At 38.7% G+C, this 18442-nt stretch overlaps 1 protein-coding gene across 9 annotated transcripts in view; it reads right to left on the bottom strand.

Annotated features, from left to right (window-relative positions):
• Positions 1–18442, bottom strand: part of tcf4 (transcription factor 4) — a 243221-nt gene that overhangs the window by 31562 nt on the left and 193217 nt on the right. For all 9 annotated transcript variants that reach the window (XM_084934628.1, XM_084934630.1, XM_084934631.1 and 6 more), the window contains 7 exons: positions 17914–18019; positions 14750–14898; positions 13801–13948; positions 8217–8287; positions 7959–8037; positions 1996–2075; positions 1581–1790 (listed from right to left, as the gene is read on the bottom strand). In XM_084934628.1, coding sequence (XP_084790754.1) covers positions 1581–1790; positions 1996–2075; positions 7959–8037; positions 8217–8287; positions 13801–13948; positions 14750–14898; positions 17914–18019 — 843 coding nt within the window. The remainder of the gene's footprint in view (positions 1–1580; positions 1791–1995; positions 2076–7958; positions 8038–8216; positions 8288–13800; positions 13949–14749; positions 14899–17913; positions 18020–18442) is intronic.

Genomic DNA, 18442 nt, shown 5'->3' with positions numbered 1-18442 from the left:
TGAACTACTGTAGTGGGAACACAGCAAAGTGCTGCTGGCATCCCCTACAGCCTGCTGTGCTCATTACAGCCACAACAAAACATTGTTGGATCAAAAACACTGCCACAAAAACAGGCCTGCAAATGAGGAGTATTTGCAAACTTTGAAAACTAAAACATGATGTCTTCAAATATCTTATTTGTTTCTCACATAATACATAAATACAACTGTGGCGGTTTCAAAAAAGAGAAATTATGTTTTCTATTACGTTTAGAATTTTCTTTGTGGAATCTCCTTAAGGAGAAGAGGACGAGGTGGTCCTCAAAAACGCTGAAATCTGTTTGCGGAAGCCAGCCGAGGGGCAGCCAATAGGAATAAAGGGAGCTTATAAGAAGGGGGCCTTACAGGGACAGGAGCTAAAACAGTTTGTGTCATAAACACTTAAAACAACATAAACGGCCATCACAAGGTAAGTAAGTTTTTTTGTTTTTTTTTTAATTACGCAAAGTCTAAATATAACAATGTGGAGCTGAAAATGCACATAATTTGACTTTAAAGGTATTATTGTAAATTAAGATATTCCATATGGTGTCGAAGTGGACTCAACATAAGTTGAAAAAGGGCCATGCTGTAATTTTTTGTAATACCAATTTGTACCGCAGGATAGCGCAGTGAGCCACTGAAGCCCTTATTTACCCATGTATGTCACTGAGAGCGCATATTTATTGTAAATACAAATATAGACGAAGCCGACAAAGCCTGTTGAAGATATAGTGGTAGCAAAAGTTAACAGGCAGTCCACGCGCAAAATCGTGTTAAAACATTGCCCCCTGGTGGTGAAGGTTTTTGTTAAATTCTGCAGAGGGTGATTACAAAAAGCACCTTTAATGTGACTACAAGTGGCAAGAACTTTGAACTAACACACAGAAAATAGCTTATTTCAGATACTGCCCGAGCTTTAAGACGTAAACAACGCAGGTTTGGCTGAAGATGTTCAAGCATCTGGAATTGTTTATACTGTGTACTGTATTTTATAATGGGCTTTCTCTCGCCCTCCTACATCTCCTTATGTCACACAGCTGTTTTGTTCTTTATGTTTATTGTTTCAAGTTGAAAAAAGGGCCCCAAAGTCTTAAATATGGAAAACATTACTGCTGTCTCACTTCATGTTTTCAGTTTAAACCTCTTCTCCATTCATGTTTGCTCTCATCTCTTCCTCACATTTTTTCAGTTGTGTGAAGTTTCACATTTTCTAAGTGACTTTTAAATATACAAATCTGGTTTAATTAACAGCACAAAAGGAAAGGCTGTTTTTAAGTTTTATTTTTAGAGTCCTGGGAGCATGAATCAAGTTTAATCAAATATCTTGTAAGCCTGTTTTTTAAAGAATCACATGCCTCTGATTATCTGTGTTGAAGTGACAGAATTTCTGTCTGTTTGTAAGATATTCTCTTTTACTTGTAGGCTAAAGTCTTTGGTGAAGCTCCAGAACATTTAAGCAATGCTTTCTTTTTAACTCCTACAAGACTTGACTTCACAATGTGCCTGGTTCTACTAACCATGACATCGCCACAGCATGGACAGAGTAACTCAGGTCCTACCATGAGGGAGTGTCTGTTAGCCGATAGCAGCCCCGTTCCATATCCGCTGCCCAGAGCACCCATGGCGCCGTTGTGCGTGTGTGCGGCCCCGATGAGGCCGTGCATGTCTCCGTGACCGCTGGCCATACCCGTTGATGGTCCCACCGCGTGGCTCCGCAGTACGTGAATGGCATCGTCCAAACGCTCCAGGCGGTCCTCGATGCGACTTTGCTGCAGAGTGAAAGGACAAAAAGAGATAAGAAACCTGCTAAATGTTCCTTTAAACAGTTTTTTTTTTGTGCAGGACATCTCAAAACCTTGAGAAACAAAACTGCTTTCTACCACCTGTGATGGGTAATTAGGAGAAAGTGGAAAAATACGGTTTGGGGTGAACTGACCGATGATCACAGGTGTTTTAGTGTATGTATGTGCTCACCAGAGAGTGCAGTGGAGCCTCGTAGTTTGGCGATGATGCTCCCTGCCCGCCATTCCTCGACCAGACGGCTGAACTGGCAGCTAGGAGAGAGGAGACAAGGACACATCATGTTGAGATGGAGAGGTCTAAGGCAGATTAAAAGCAAGGGCAACTTGAGAGAATTCAGACCAGAGGCGGATATGAGTAGGTGATCAGGATGGGAATTCAACTTTTTTTCTGCTTTTTTACAGTTCAAGCTGACATGTCTTCATTTGTATGTGTTCTTTGATAGGCCCAGTGCACGCTGGATACACACCGACCCTCCATGACCCTGCAGAAAATGGCTGGATGTCCGTGTGGAATAGAGCCAAAGCCTCTGCTTTTATATGTCAAAGACAGAAGCCACTCGACGTGCAGCGCAAAATGCCAGACAAAACGTCTTTACACACGAGGAGACCCTTTAATCGTATCCACTCGTGGTGCTCAGACATAATAGGCACAGAGACGAGGAAGAGGAGACAAAAACAAACCAACTCATATCTCATAGCAAAAATGCTAATATCAGGCTTTTGTCTTTGAAAAGGTACAAGTGGTTGATTAGCATGGGCCCTCTGCAGAATAAACAAGCTTTGTGTTCCTGCTCGTCTCTGCTTTTGTGCTGGTTTTCACTCTGAAGGGCCGCATCTGAATCGAAAGGTCTCATTAGCTGGTAGGCAGAGGAGACACAGCGACTTGTGCAAATTTACATTAATATGAGTTTCTGAGAGACGACAGGCCAGTATGTGTAGTTCTTTCAACAGATGACAGAAGAGACAAGAATGGGCTGTGGCCGGTAAGCGTGTTAGCCAGTTTGGAACGTGCGAGTGCTAGAAGAAACTGGTCTCACAGAAATGTGTAAAATGACCATGAGAACCACCTTCACTATCATTGAGTTGCATTTAGTCACAACTTTCAGAGGTCAGCTTGGTTAGGTGCTTTAACCCTTTTTAGCCTGACACTGAACACGTCCATGAGAGCATTTTTACATGCTGTAGCTGCTATGCATCAATACAACCGTTATATCGCAAATTTTAACAATATGTATGTAATCCAGCTTCCTGTAAAGGAAACAGGGTCTTGAGAGCAGAAGTTTCTAAATTTGAGAAGTCTGTTAAAGCTTATAAAAGCTTTTTTTTGGTCAAATTTGGATCTTTTCCTAAATCTGACCAGGTTTTGGTGGTACCCAAGTCTAACCAAGCAATGAATAATCTTGTCATATGGGCTATAATTATTCCTGAAACAATTTAGTGGTCAATACAGTTAGCAAGCAATCAAAAGGTTGCTGGTTCAATTCCAGACAAAGTCACAAATCCCCTTTCAGGGTTGTATTGGGAACAGTAATACTCCGCCAGAACAAACATGGAGAAGCTAAAAACAGCTTGTTATTGTACCTTAACCCTTTAAAACCGGTCAGAGCGGACACGCTCTGTTTTGTGCAACTACTTTTAAATCCCGGTAGCACTGCAACCACGTGAGCTAGCGCAATAATTTTTTTGCATATGAAACCAGAGAAGTTGTACTTACATCTTATGCCATCAGCTTGTCCTAGGTCACAGTTTCCTTCCACATATAGCTTTGCAAAAATTGCATAAAAAGCACTTGCAGCAACAAAAACATAATATTCCAGAAACAGGCTTTGCCGATCCGATCAGCTGTTTGGAACACTTCCTACATTGGAATAGACGTCAGCGCGAACTATCGCATGTCTGCCATGACCTGCCCGAAACCGGGAGTGACGTCATTTTTGCGGAAATGTAGTTTTTTACCATCAGGGCCTCAGGGCCTATACTGGTGTTTTTAAAAGTTATGTTTGACTTTATGACTTTCTGTGTCGTTTCTGGGATGGTTAGGACTCATATTGCACTGCTGGAAATAGTTTATTTTGATGCATGTGCTGCTTTTTTGCAAATTTGAACTATAATATTTATTTTCGTTTTTCCTGCAGTGTATAAAAATTGGTGTATTTCAAAAATAAAACTATGAAGACACTCAAAATAAATTTCCTGTGGTGGGAAACTATTTTGTGCAACTTTTTTGCATTTACAGTTTTGAGGGATAAGCCTCTTAAATTTCTCTAACTAGAAATAGATGTTAAAAAAACAAAAACGATTTTCAATTTTTTTGTAGTTTATTGCACTTTTTTGCAATTTATGTAATTACTATGCACTTAATGCATACATATTATTAAAATTTAGGCTATAATGGTTGTATTGATGTATAGCAACTTGAAATGCTCCCAAAAATGGCACCACAACATGTAAAAATATAATATAAGCTCTGGCGGACTTGGTTCTATGGTAGGTCTTAAAGGGTTAAGGGGCTTTTTGGAAGGTGCTGCTGTTGCACCCAGGCCGGGGCTACTTATTTGTGTTTTGTACTGTAAAACAGTGGTATAAAACCTGATAGCAACACTGAGTACAGGTATGCCCAGCAAATTCATATTTTTATTAATATCACTACACACTTTGAAATAAGGTGACACTTGAATGTCACATTTCTTGTCTTACTGACCACTCAATGCTTTAGCTATCTCACATCTGCACCTATGGTCATATTGGCATAAGAAAAACCTCAGGAAGGTTAATGCGTAAAAGTTCTTACATTGCTAACTTCGGCTCCCAAAGACACAAGCAGAATAAAACTTGTCCAAATTAATTTGAATGTCCTTCATCTACCTTAAATAAAAAGGACATGAAAACCTTAATATCAAAGACTATTATCTCTTGATAATCCTCCTTAAGAAACAGTCTAGTATCTTCTTGTCTCTCAGAAAGGGGAATATAAATACCTTGGTCCAATAATCAGACCTAGGCAGTGCTTTGGTGGCAGAAATATAAAGCTATTTCTGAGAGTACAGAGTTATACTCAGAAAGGTTAGGGAAGAGATGTATGCATACCATTTGACTTCTGGAAAGTACTTTATACTGTGGCCAAATACATTTAAATAAAAGTCAATCTAAAAATAGACATTAAGCTACAGCAGATTTCTCGATTTAAGAAAATTCTGCTCCCAAGACCCTGTTTGCTTCAACAAGAAACTGGATTACAAAATGATGGCTAGCAATGAACAGAAGTTTTAGTAACACGGTTTCGCCACCAGGCAAAAATCTTGCAGTCATGTGTGAACATGGAGGGACTGAACCGCTAACCAACAACCTAACAACCGCTAAAAGTAATTATTTTAATGTTCATTCAAATTCATAATTTTACCATTTATGCTGATCTATAATGGTTGAACCTGCCCATGTTGGAACCTGCCCAGGCGGTTAAAGATCCCTTCTTTCCTCCTCCCTTTTTATACCTCTCCTCCTCCTCCTGTGTTTGTTTCGGCTCTCTTCTTTTATTCCCCCTTCTCTCTCCTTGAACCCCTTCCATTCCCCTCTCTGCCCTCACCGCCGATCTCTTCCTTGTAACTCTGATCTCATCTCATTAGCACGTTTCTCTTTTTCATTGTCTTCCCACTTTGTCTCGCAGTCGTTTCTCTCCCCTCTCCTTTATTCATATTACATGCTCATTTCCATATGCTAATTAATGAATAATCACCTGGGTACATTCATGTGCAAATACAAATATATGTATTAAACGGCAGGGTAAATTATTCCAAGTCCAATGCTGTAAAACACCCTTGCAAAATTAGCCTTGGATATCAATTTGCATGTAGTTTGCTCTAATAGGCTTCATTTCTAATTTGTAAAAAGTGGAGTAACTCTGACACAATGATAAACACCAATTATGGTTTAGCAGGCAATATCCTAGACAGCTACAATGACGAAGAGAAGGAGGAGGAGGAGGAGGAGGAGGAAGAGGGGAGGGGGACTGTGTTTGCAGAGCCGGTAGGTTTGTGAACGATTTGTCGAAGTGGTGCTCGTAATTAAAGCTATCAGTCACAAGGCGCGGCGGCGAACTATCAAACGGTGTGTGTAGCAGCGACAATTAGAGACAAATTCGACACAACTATTATTAGGAAAAGTCATTTTTCACTTTAAGGAGCAGCTAGAGTTTACAGCATCCACAGAGAGAAGGAGTAATTGGTGGAAATAGGAGAGTGAGGAGGGGTGCTAAGAGGAGACAGCAATTATTAATGCCTTATTTTGGCTTTGTCTTATGAAAAGAAATTGCACTTTTGATAAGGAAAGAAATCCCTAGTTTATTCAATTAAATATATAGTTTCAGTTAGTGTTTTAAATATATTTTGGATAACTTAATACTCTCCTCATCCCCAGAGCTGTATTAAAGATTTAAGGTTTCAGACCAGTCGAAACAACCCAGTGCTGTTAACTTAATTCTGAAGTGCTTTCAAACTTCAAGTCAGAGGTAACCTTCAGCCAGTGCAAACCTTTTTAGAGAATCTGTATTTTTTACACTAGGTAAAGTCAAGGGGTTCATTAAATAACGGTTAAACTCACAGAGTCACAGAATCATATTAATACATGTAATGTTGATAATTTATTCAAATGTGTTATTTCTGTAGTTGATACATATTCATCTTATACTGGGAAAAAAATGGAAATGCAAATGAAAAAATAGTTTGAGATCTTTAAAATTAGTATTATTTAAAGAGTTTAACGAGCAGTATTTGTAGGTGTTGTGAAAACTTCCTTACATTTGTCACTATGTGGAAGTGTGGGGTTCCACTTTTAAAAAAACAATAAATTCAATATTTTTATCACAAAAAAGTGTCATGCGCATTATTAACAAGGTTATTTACTGCGATCACACTGAACCACTATTTCCAAAGTCTCACTATATCAAATTTAATGAGCTGGTTTATCTTAAAGAATGCAAATAATGTTAATAATGATAGAAAAATCAAAGTCGCTTTCAAACTGTGTACAGAGAAAATATGTTTTTTCTTTGAAATTTCACTGCAGAAAAAGCTAAAAAGAAAGTGGCTGAAAGAAAAGTGTTTCTATTGTTAGTTTTAGATTATTGAATAATGCTTACATGAGTACAAAAATGTGTAATTCACTTTTTGTTTTCAAAACAATGGCCTACAAATATGTTTTGAAGCTTGAGTTTGCTGTCGTTTTCTTTCGTTTTTGGCGAGTAGAGGAGCTTTAATGAAGAGAATGAAAGACAGGGATACTGCAAACATTGATGCTGCCTGATCAAATCTAGTTACTACTTGGTACAAAGACTGAACTTTATGTGTGTTTTTTACGCTCTGTGTAAAATGTGATGACAGAATAAATGAAAAAAAGTCTTACATGAGTCCTCAATCATGCGAAAGAACAAAAATTAGGTTTTGAAAAATACAACTGAATCCTGTTAATGCATTGGAGTGTATTTTTTACACTATAATACCATATTTTTTTATTTGGAAAACAGAAAGACTTAAAGATATGTGAGAGTTTAAGTTGTATATTTGTTAGTGTTATGATGTTTATTTGTGTTTAGGAACTGTGATTTGGTTTCCAGTGTTTGTGTGACCAATATTACTGTTAAATTCGGTTAGCAGTGGAGCAGCACGACCATGACTCCTGCAGCGGTTAATCAGATTGAAGTGCCAAGAGTAGCAAAATTCAACAAAGCTGTTTTGTTGTTCTAGTTTATGACATTAAAAAAAAAAACGAATTAAGGCTTCACAGATGAGAATGTGTGCGATTAGAGGATTTTACTGCAATTTAATAAGAAATCTTTCTTACAAAATCACATGCTTCTTTCAGGCAAACTGAAAGGGTCTAGAGGGTTGAGTTAGCCAAGCTCAAATCAAGTTACCAAAGAGGCAAGTCAAAAGTCACGTGGGACGAGCTCAAGTCAAAAGTCTCAAGTCTTGAAAAAGTCTGAGTCAAGTCTCACGTCCTTTAGATTTATTCAGGTGTTACTCGAGTCCAAGTCTTTAGTCAGCTCTGCTTCTTTCTTCTGTGAGTGTCAGTCTGTGCAGATTTGTGGTTATATAGTAGCTGCTGTGCAGTGATTGGACCTTAAGCATCATGTGTATTTACCTGTGAGGGAGGGTGGGGATCCGACTGGGGTGGAGGGATTGGAAGAGAAGCTGTTGTTCGTGTGATCAGGAGAATAGATCTGTAAAAATTTTAAAAAATCCAGTACAACAATGAGAGTTGCAAGAATACAGGATAGAGTTAAAGTAGTATTACACATCTAGAATGGCTTGAAAACACTTGAACAGAACTGGGAGGAAAAGCATTATAAAATGTGTGTGCATGAAAGTGTGTGTGTGCGCGCATGTGTGCTGTACTTACCGATGCGAGTGCTTTCCCTAAGGCATCTCCTGTCTGAGAGCTGCTGGCTGCTGCGCTCTGTGCTCGGTTAGCTGTGACACACACGCACACACACACACACACACACACGCACACACGCACACACACACACACACACACACAGGGGAAAAGAGGGATGTATTCTTGTAAATAAGGATGTTGTTAACTACATATTTAATTATTCAGCCCATCCGTTCCACACGTAAACCTTAAAAACATGTTCATTAGAACTGGAAATTACACCTCAAAAATCGCATTTTGTAAACCTCCTTTTTTCAAGGAATCCTTTCCATGTTTTTGGGTCGTTAATACATTGACTTCCTCCTTAGCGCTCTTACATCAAAGGTTAGCACCGTCCAGGGAGTTCAAGGCAACTGCTGAGCCACTGCTGAAATGCATTTGCTGCAATAAATGAAGGAATGAATGGATCCTTATTTAAATGAAGAGAATCAAAAACGGACTTTAATAGTAGCAAACATTCAATACTACCATGCATTCGCATTTTAAAAGTGTGACGCCATGAGTTTGTGGGGAAATGCTGGACTTTAAATGCAACTAAATCTGTTTCACACACTTGAAGAGCACTGAGGCCAGAGAGGAAGGAAGTGACCTCACAAGACCAGATGAGCGCCCACACAAACACACGCAGGCACACACACACACACACATATACTGAGGCATAAGACTGACATGCTCACAGGACATCTCTCCTGATAGCAGATCCCAGATGGAAAGTTTACGCTCGCACACACAAGTTAGACACACACACAAAGACACACAAACAGGCGTGCGCGCAGCAAAAACACATCCTTTCACGGCAAATGAATCCATTACAGAGATTGGCAGCAGTGGACTTCTTTAAGCTGCTAGAAAGAAAAGAGAGAGAGAGACAGGTAGACAGAACGAGAGATGGGGAAGCAGCATATGTTTTGGGGTTAAAGCCTCATGTCTCACTCATGCCACACCACTGGCCTAGTAAACCATCCAAGGGATTACTGTTTAACACACACACACACACACACACACAACACACACACAACACACACACACACACACACACACACACACACACACACACACACACACACACACACACACACACACACAGAGAGAGATCCTCACTTGATGCATAATTCAAAACATATGCAGGAGAAAATCTTTTTCATAAACGAGAGCTTATAGCCACAAAGCAGGAGAGCATAGAGAGGATAAAATTTTTTTTTGTTTTTTTAGGTTTTGGGGGGGGGTTTTGTCCGTCACCGCTTCAAAGAAAGAGAACAAAAAACGAATTAATTTTATAAACGAAATTATTAGTAAATCACTATTTAGTTTTTTACTTTTGTTTTTTGTGCGTCACCTCTTCAAAAACAGAGAAAAAATACTAATTTATTTTATAAACCAATCTAATAGTAAATCACAATTTAGTTTTTTTACTTTTGTTTTTGTATCTCCAGTTCTTTGCTGTAAATCAGCTACATTGTTCATGCTAATTGTTTACAGTGCATAATACTTAAGGTATCTGCCAATATGATAGGTACCACATGGACTCAACAGAGGGCGGATGTATGGGGCTGATCTACTCTATTCAGTTGCATGATTTTATGTGTTTACTATGCTACGCTGTTTACTATACTATGCTAGCAGCAGTGCAAGGACTGTTAAATGGATAGCTAGCATAGCCTGAAGAAAGCTAACAGCTTAGGGTGAGTATTTACAGCTACACCAACAAATTCTGTTTTTTCTTTGCATTTCTCTGACTTAACTGCTCCCTTTATCTTTTACATTTGTTATGTTTACCAGCAAAATTGGATACATGGAAGAGAATGGATAGCTATTACTTTTAAAACTTTATTACACTTGCAATGCAGCAAGTTTTAATGCATTGTATAAACTAGCAAACTCTCACACCTTAGGTCAATAAACACTAAGAAAATCGTAATGACTTTTTCTTAATTGTGATTAAACAAAAGATTTCACAGACTTTAATTTGAGTAAGTAAGTTTATATACTCTCTGTGTTTCATACAGGCAGGTTTTAAACATTTAGTGGCTAATTCGATTAAAGTGGATTGATAACCAGCGGCTGCTCAGATTAAATATTTGCCCTGACTGTTAAAATACGCAGTGTAACCAACGTGAATAGTACGTGCACAAAGTTTTTTGTTTTCAACAAATAGCACATCTATTGACATAATGCTGGTATTAAGTGTCTTCTAGAGCCCTATAAGTTTTATTCACAGATAGTGACTACCCAGGTGTCCACTATTTCTATCTGGTACCTCGAATGACAAACATTGGCTTTATGGATTGCTGTAATACTACGTTACATAGCATGCTGCAACACAGAAAATATATTTTTTCTATTTTTACCATGGAATATAGTAAAATATAGGATATTTAAATTTCCAGTTTCCCAGGGTCAAACTAAACCAAAGATCATCCTTTATTTACTGGACTTAAAAGGCAATCAATCATTAACTTTTAAGATCTGTGTCTCTTGCACTTGTAAAATCTCAGCTTTTAAGCCAGAGTTCGGGTGTGAGGTTTGATTTGATGGAAATATACAATACAAATATAATACACTGATCCTACAGATAGATACAGGTGAGGTAAATTCTGTCACTAAGGACATTCCTCTTAGGAACATTGCTTGTTATTGGTATTAATTACAACCAACATGACTCTTTCATGTCCACAGCTCATGTTCTACATAAAGTCAATGTGCATGTTTAGTTGTACAAAAGCAGTCTGAGGCAGAAAATCACCTATAAACACCCAGCGTCCGTGTTTAAGAGTTTGTGAGTCCACGTTTATCATATGTTTACATTTAAATAACAGCAGCATGCTTTTTATTAGGTTCATCTTGTGTTTACACTTATCTGCTCGAACTGTGTCTGTGTGAGATGAGGAATGTTGGAGATGTCTTTCCATGAAAACAAACTTTCAATCTGTTTCTTATTGCTGTTCTATTTGTTCTACGGGACTCAAAGTAAGGGGTCCATATGGCATGCTGTGTGTATGTGTGTGTTTGTGTGCATGCAGTGGTGTGTTACGGTGATGTCAAGGTCAAGCCAAAATGAAGTCCAAGTGTGCTTCTCAGTTTGACTATATTCTGTTTCTGACTCTAACAAAAAAAGTTTAAATCATCTGTGTCTAATCACAGTACGGAGAGTTGTAACTGATTATGTGGCTATAAACAAAACCCTGCTAATAGGGAAGAACTGTTAACCTCATTTCTTAAGTAGTAACTCTAGGTGTTTTTCCATGTAGTGCATAAAAAACAAAATGTTAAAATATCACAAAACTGTTTGGTCTTATATGGAGAATCTTGTGTATCGTATTCGTTATGTGACAAAGTTCATTGGAAAGACATTTAGGTAGCATCCACGTTAAAACACTTATTTTAAAAGTGTTTTAAAATCTCCGTCTAAGCAGAACCTATTCAGAAATAATTTCTGTCTCTGCTAACACACTTGTTACACATTATCTGGACTTTTCCCGTACAGTAGGCATGTGTGCACCTGTGCAAAGAGGAGGCATCGGGCCTAAAAGAGTAGAAAAAACTACAGAGGGAGAAAAACAGTGAAACAAAGACCATCCATCTTCCTCCACTTATCCAATGCAAGGCTGCAGCGGTGCTCTATTATTTTGGTTTACTTGTGAGTGAGACAGTCATATGTTTAAAATGAAATTGCGTAGTTCTGGATGGACCTTTGGAGAAGATTCATGCTGCTTCAATGATTGATGATCAGCATGTGGGGAGCATCTTTGCTGGTGCAAACATCACAGCAGCAATAAACAATCACTCACAAGGCAGCCTAACTGAGTTTAGATTAGCAATTAGCATAAGCCAAGTAAGCTGCCTGTGCTAGACTTTTTTCTTATACAACAGGCTGATGACTCCCTGTAATGACCAACTCCTCCTGTATTTTGATAGCCGAATGCACAATTACCTCCCTCTCTCAGGATATTATCATAACATGATTTGATTGGCTAGTTGCAGCACTGGAGGATTTAAATAAATGTGATTCGATTTGCTGGCGCCTGCTTTGATATTTGAACTTGCCTTAACTTTTTAGCACAAGCAGCTTGAGCAAAGAAAAGAAAAGCAATGGATCCACAATTCAGCTCAGCAACACATCACATCAAACCATCTGAAGTAAATGAGAGGATTGAAACCTGAAATGGGTACATGTGACTCCTCCCTAAGCACGAGGAGGACCGCAGATTTATTTTTGGGTTCCTGCTGACCGCCACTGTACAAGGCAGTTTATTTATTTATCCATACACACAGAAACAAAACTGCATTCCAAACCTGAAATAGTCAGTTAGTTAATGCACATAAAATGACCTCGGAGCACTTTAGAAACTGATTAATATTTAGTGATGTTTTACGCAAAACAAGCCCCAAATTATTCAGTACCGATGTGTGGGGGTGGCTCCTGGATAAAGGATGAAGGGCTTGCCATAACCAATGTTGCAAATTTTTGTAATACAATAATAATTACAGTTTTGTAATTGTTAAAATTATTTAGCAATATGAATAAAAGTATTTAAATTCTATATAAACAAATAAACAAAAATTGTTGTGGGCTTAAAGGATGAATTTGCAAAAAACAGAGTACATGTTTGAAAGCATTTAGTGCCCCCAAATCATCACTCCAAAATAACAACAATGAAGAAAAAGATTCATAATTTTAATGCAATCAAAACAGTTACATTAACAATTTAACTTCTACACACAGCAGAGCTTTTACTTTTGTTTTTAAGAAAGTCCCATTTTAAGAGTCTCGTTCTTTAGGTCAGTCCAGATTTCAAACTGCAAGTGTCTGAGGTCATGTTGTTTTTTTTTTAAGTCTTTAGTCAACTCAGGAAGTCTTAGAGTCAAGTCCAAGTCAGATCTGAAGTCTGAAGTCTACAGCTCTGAAACCCACAAGCAACAAATATTTATGGACTTTTATATGAAATATGTCCTGTTAGGTTTACGATGTTGCTGTTAACGTGAACACTCTCTTAGTTATACTGTATGTGTAAAAAACCTAACAGCTCCTAGTTAGCACTAAACACAAAGTGCACGCACAAATTTAATTAGTGTACACAATTTATCTACAATGTGCTAAAACATTCTGCTAAACAGGAAAAAACCAAAATATTGAACCTCATTGTGGTACTAGAGGAAAGTCAGAGGACTAAGCGGCACTGTCAGTAGGTTTCGTCCTCTGACAACCATGAATATCTTTGGATGAAACTGGACGGCATTCATTTAATTCCTACACTGCGAGCAAGGTTGCAGACAGGCATGGATCTAATGAACGGAGAATCATTCATTAGATCAAGAGCTTTGGAATATCACAATCACTATGGGAAAGGATGCTTATCTCCATCAGCTAACGGTGTTTGCTGTGTTGATCACCAAGCAGCAGTATTGGATAATGTCTTTACGGATTAAAGCTCGTAAAATTAAAGATTTTGAAATGTTCACTGAGTGATCAGGAGAGATGTGATTGCCTTCAAGTATTATTTAACGCCAACAGTAACCTTGTAATTTCTTTACACAGGCATCTTACCCATGATGCTGTCTGTTCCGTTGGTAGGGGCAGTGCAAGAGGCGGTGCTGTAGTGATTTGCCCCGCCCCCACCACCTCCACCTCTGTGGAAGCTGGACATGGGAGGAAGGCTGGAGTTGATATCTGCAGACGAGTGAGACGGGTAGCTCTGCGAAGAGACGGATGGAAAAAAATGAACCTTTAATATGAAAACTGCTACGAAACAGGAAAGATTACATTAGAATAAAATAAAAAACAGAAGGAAGTGGTTACAAACATGAAGCCTGTGCTCAGGATAATTACAGCACTAGAACTGAAATAAAAGAATTACTATCTAATGACACTTGACAGCTTTATGGCTTCACATATGTGTAGAATTTATTAATCTTTCTCGTGTGTCCAGATCTGCAAATGTGCACTTCCAGTAAAGCACAATATAGCCAACTAACAATAACTGGAAAAAACCAGCATGTTGAATTCATTCTGCAGAGAGCCAGCGGTCTTTAATATATTAATCACTACTGATAGATTTATTTCATTAATGGATTTTGTTGATTATAAATCTATGACTAACGGGATTGTAATCATAATTGTAATTTTGGTCATTATAGTTTCAGTTACAGTGGCTTTAAGTTTTTGTTCCATGTAGTTTTCTGTATAAATGTCCAAGAGCCACCATCCAGATGCCAACTAATGACTCAATATTTCCTTTTTCCTTTTTAAGTGTTCACCAAAGACATGCAAGCTTGAATGAATCTTATTTCATTTGAATCTACCAGTTGAATTTAATTTTCCTGCAGAATGTAGGTAGTAGAATAAAAATCTACATTCTAGGGTTGCTTACTGGATTTAGCTGTTAGCTGGATGGCCCCACTGTGCAATGCAGCTTCAGAAAACAAAACCAGTAAAGAAGCACTTTCTCCATGTTGTGTCCATGTTCGGACACCGTGTGACGGACAGTTCTGCTCACCAGTCTGTCGTGAGGGTGAATCCCGCAGTAGGAGGAGCTCTGAGCAGCGCCGTGGGCTGAATTCCCGCCACCTAGCATGCTGCCGTGGTAACCTTGCTGGCTCATACTGCTGCTACTGCTGCTCCAGGGATCGCCGCTATGGTGACCATCTGATAAAGGCGATACAGAAAGGAAGATAAGGAAGTTAGAAAAATTTATTTTGTTTTGTTCTTTTTACAAAACCTTAAGACAGAAGTTTTAAACAGTTTTAAAAACAAAAATACTTTTATTGTGAAAGCTGCATTCTTTTTTCCTTGTAACTAAGGGCTTTTGTGCAAGACCTACAAATGCACCACTAAAAAGAAAGTCATAAAATAACATTCTCCCACTAACTTTCTCTATCTATGCCATTACAGGAGTGTCTTCAAAGGTGCCTATGCGCTGGTTCTTCTAATTCTCCAATCAGCTACTACAGCTCCAGATTTATAGACACTAATCTTCTGCCAGATCGTAGACTCAGTTAATATCACTCTAGTTTTGAGCATTTCAGTAGATTTTGCTATAATCTTTCCATCTGAGTGCTGTCTCAGTTTCCCCTCAACTGATATTATTCATCCTTAGGATCCATTTGCCCCTCAGCTTTCCACACCACTAGCCTCAACTGGCTTCAACTATCTGCCAGTGACCTCCCAACTACTCCCGGTTCCTGGCTTCCTTCTGCTCATCAGAAATAATACCAGAAAGACATTCTAGCCTCAACCTCCACAGACAATCTGACCACCCACCCACACAGCCTTTAACCTTATTCTCTTTGGTGCAAGTAACCGTGTAAATAAACTTAATATTGCAACTGGATTTTCAGTTCAACTATGGACCAGAGGAAGTTTGAATCGACCGAGGGGCTTCCAGTTAGTAGAGGACATGCTCTGCCACTTGGGCCGCAGAGGCCCAAGTGGCAAGGGGATCAACCTCAAGGGAAGACTGGCCAAGTGTAAGTCAATTTAGGTTTGAAGCTTCTTTTTTTTTAATGGGAAAACTTTTTATTTGTAAATTGCAGCCTGCAAGACCTAATCATGGGAATGAGAGAAGTACCACACAATTTCTGATATTTGAAAGGATCTTATAATCAGAGACATTGATTTCACGGAGAGTAAAGTTAAATTTTTCATGCTACTGAACTAACGTGTCTATTTTACCAATTTATTATCTTGTTTTGAGGTCATCAGCTGCTGCTGCCATTATTTACGTGTTTGACTGTAAAAGTGAAACAGTGATTGCAGGATTTAGATATTTTTTTCCCCACTACAGTAAAACAAAATTTCAATTGATCAAATAAATTGATATATATTAATGAACTTTAGGGGAGGTACATGTGATGTGCAGGTTTCTGACAAGGTAATCTCCTGTGTAAGAAAACAAGGTGAAAACACAGTGAGGTTTCTCTCTGCTGTCAAACCTTCCAGACACTCAACAGTGTCTACATGCAGTTCAGCAATCTGACCCACTTTGTGCAGTAACCTGATTTCAGAAAACATTCACATAAATGGGACACCTGGTCTCCTTCCTCACATTAAGAATTTAAGAATAACCCGGTTAACACGGATGTGTGCAGGACAAACCTGATTTCTGGGACCATGTCCACCTTGTGAAATTAGCTGAGAGTGTATGTATTCACATGACAGACACCCAGCAGAGAGAAAAGAGGAGAGTCGGGGGGGAAATGAGAATTGAAAATTGTCAAAGCATTTTCCATCTATAGTTGAAAAGCAGGCAAATTTGTTTAATCAAAACAGGACCAAACACTCTAAAAGGAGGGGCATAACGCAGAGATAATGGCCTGTATTTTTAAACCAGTCTCTTCAAAGAGATACTAAAGTAGACCTGTTATTCTTTTATTTATTTTCTCTGCTACAGAAGTGTATGCGCATATTATACATGGCCAAAGTTTCAGGTAACGAGGTCAGTGTATGTATAAGTAATCCCTGGGAGACAGAGCAGAGGCTTCAGACTGCTCCAAATGATCTTTTTCAGAGTTTTTTTCTATTCTTGGCTCTGAATGATGTAATAAAAGTGGCTAACTATAATATATTCATCTTAGGCATAGCTCTGGCTGTGAGCACACCTGCTGTTCAGAACTTTTGCTTACACCGCGGAGACATTCACAAGAAAGTCTGCTTAAAGAGTTAGTCTTAAAAGAAGTGGGGTGTTAAAACAGCTGGTTTCACACAGGATGAGCTGAGGTGCTGTGTTAAGCCCAAGTAAAAGTTTTTTTTTTAAAATTTTGAATCATCAAAAACTACTCTAACAGAGCCAGTAGTTTTAGTTATCCAATCAATGACAAGCACCTGCACCTTATATTATACTGTAGTATATCTACAAGACTCACTTGTTTGTTGGGCTAGTGTTCCATAAAATCAAAGCGATTAAATGGAACCAATGTTCCAGGTGAACCAAACCAACCAACCAACCACCTGCAGAAGCTGCTGATCCAACCTATGTCAACACTAAATTGCTCGGACATGTGAAAATCGCAGACTTTGCCAGGACAATTCATGTTTTAATTTAAAAGGTCACAAATGAAATGTTTGCACAAAGTCATATCAGTGGCTACAACCTAATCCATGAAAGTTTCCAGCCTGTATTTATTATGGAGTTGAGTCTTTGATCTTTAAGTTGTCCAGTGTATTTTTAGAGAATTTAAATTAGTATTTTTTTTTTGCACTATTTGGTTCTATAAATCATAACATTACTTGTCCTCACACTGCAACTGGAATCCTAATAGAAATATGTACAGTGTCGTTGTTTGATATTCTGTCCGCGTTTGAGACCAGAGTGACCAAAGAGTAGATAGACACATGAGCTAAAATTAAAATGAAGAGCACAGCTACCCTTGCCACTGCAACTAAGTTAGCAAACAGCATCAGTGATGTTGACATCACCGATGTGTGCTGCAAACTATGAAGACCTCCTCTGGGTGGCTGTGATAATAAATAACTAAATGTATGACTCAGTTCTTTGGCTGATTTTGGTGAGAACAACTTCCAGTTCAGGGAGCCTTCGGCTCATTTTGTCAGCTATCCAGTATCCACAGTGAGCTTGGGAATGTGGTGGTGGGAGGTTTGACAAAGGACAGACCTTGTGTATTACACAAGGTCTGTCCTGTGTGTGTGTGTGAATGTGATTACCTGGCATAAAGAAAGAGCTTGGGAAGCCAGCACTGGGAGGTTTGGAGGAGGGATAACCCGGTGAGTCCCTGTTGTAGTCGGCTGTGCTGGCAGACGGAGCGTACACCTGCAACAAACACAGAAACACACGACGTCAGGCAAAAATCAAACCTTCCATTCTCTCATTTTTCCTCACCGAGGCTCAGCAGGAGTTAGTCTCAGACATCATTTCCAGGAGGTTGTAACAGATGACTGACACTTCCCTCCTTCACTAAAACATCACCCTGGAATATCTGATTGAATGAACACAGCTTCCTGGGCTGCTGTGGGTCTTTGGCTGTGATTGTTAAACTGGGGGAAAAAAATATGGAAGCTGTTCTGGAAACTTTGTGTAAATTACATGAATATTAGTTTCTGAACAATACAGGTCTGTTTTAGGTTTTCTTTGTGCAGGATTCATTAAAAAAAACATGTAACACATTATATATAGATTTCATATTGTATGCATCCAAAATATAAAATAGGATATGTTTTCCATTCATCATGTTAT

Source organism: Perissodus microlepis, chromosome 7 (genome assembly GCF_051167445.1).
Source record: "Perissodus microlepis isolate ML-2025 ecotype Zambia chromosome 7, ASM5116744v1, whole genome shotgun sequence".
Taxonomy (NCBI): domain Eukaryota; kingdom Metazoa; phylum Chordata; class Actinopteri; order Cichliformes; family Cichlidae; genus Perissodus; species Perissodus microlepis.
The sequence above is the reverse complement of the archived record's forward strand: the minus strand, read 5'-3'. Positions and strand labels throughout refer to the sequence as shown.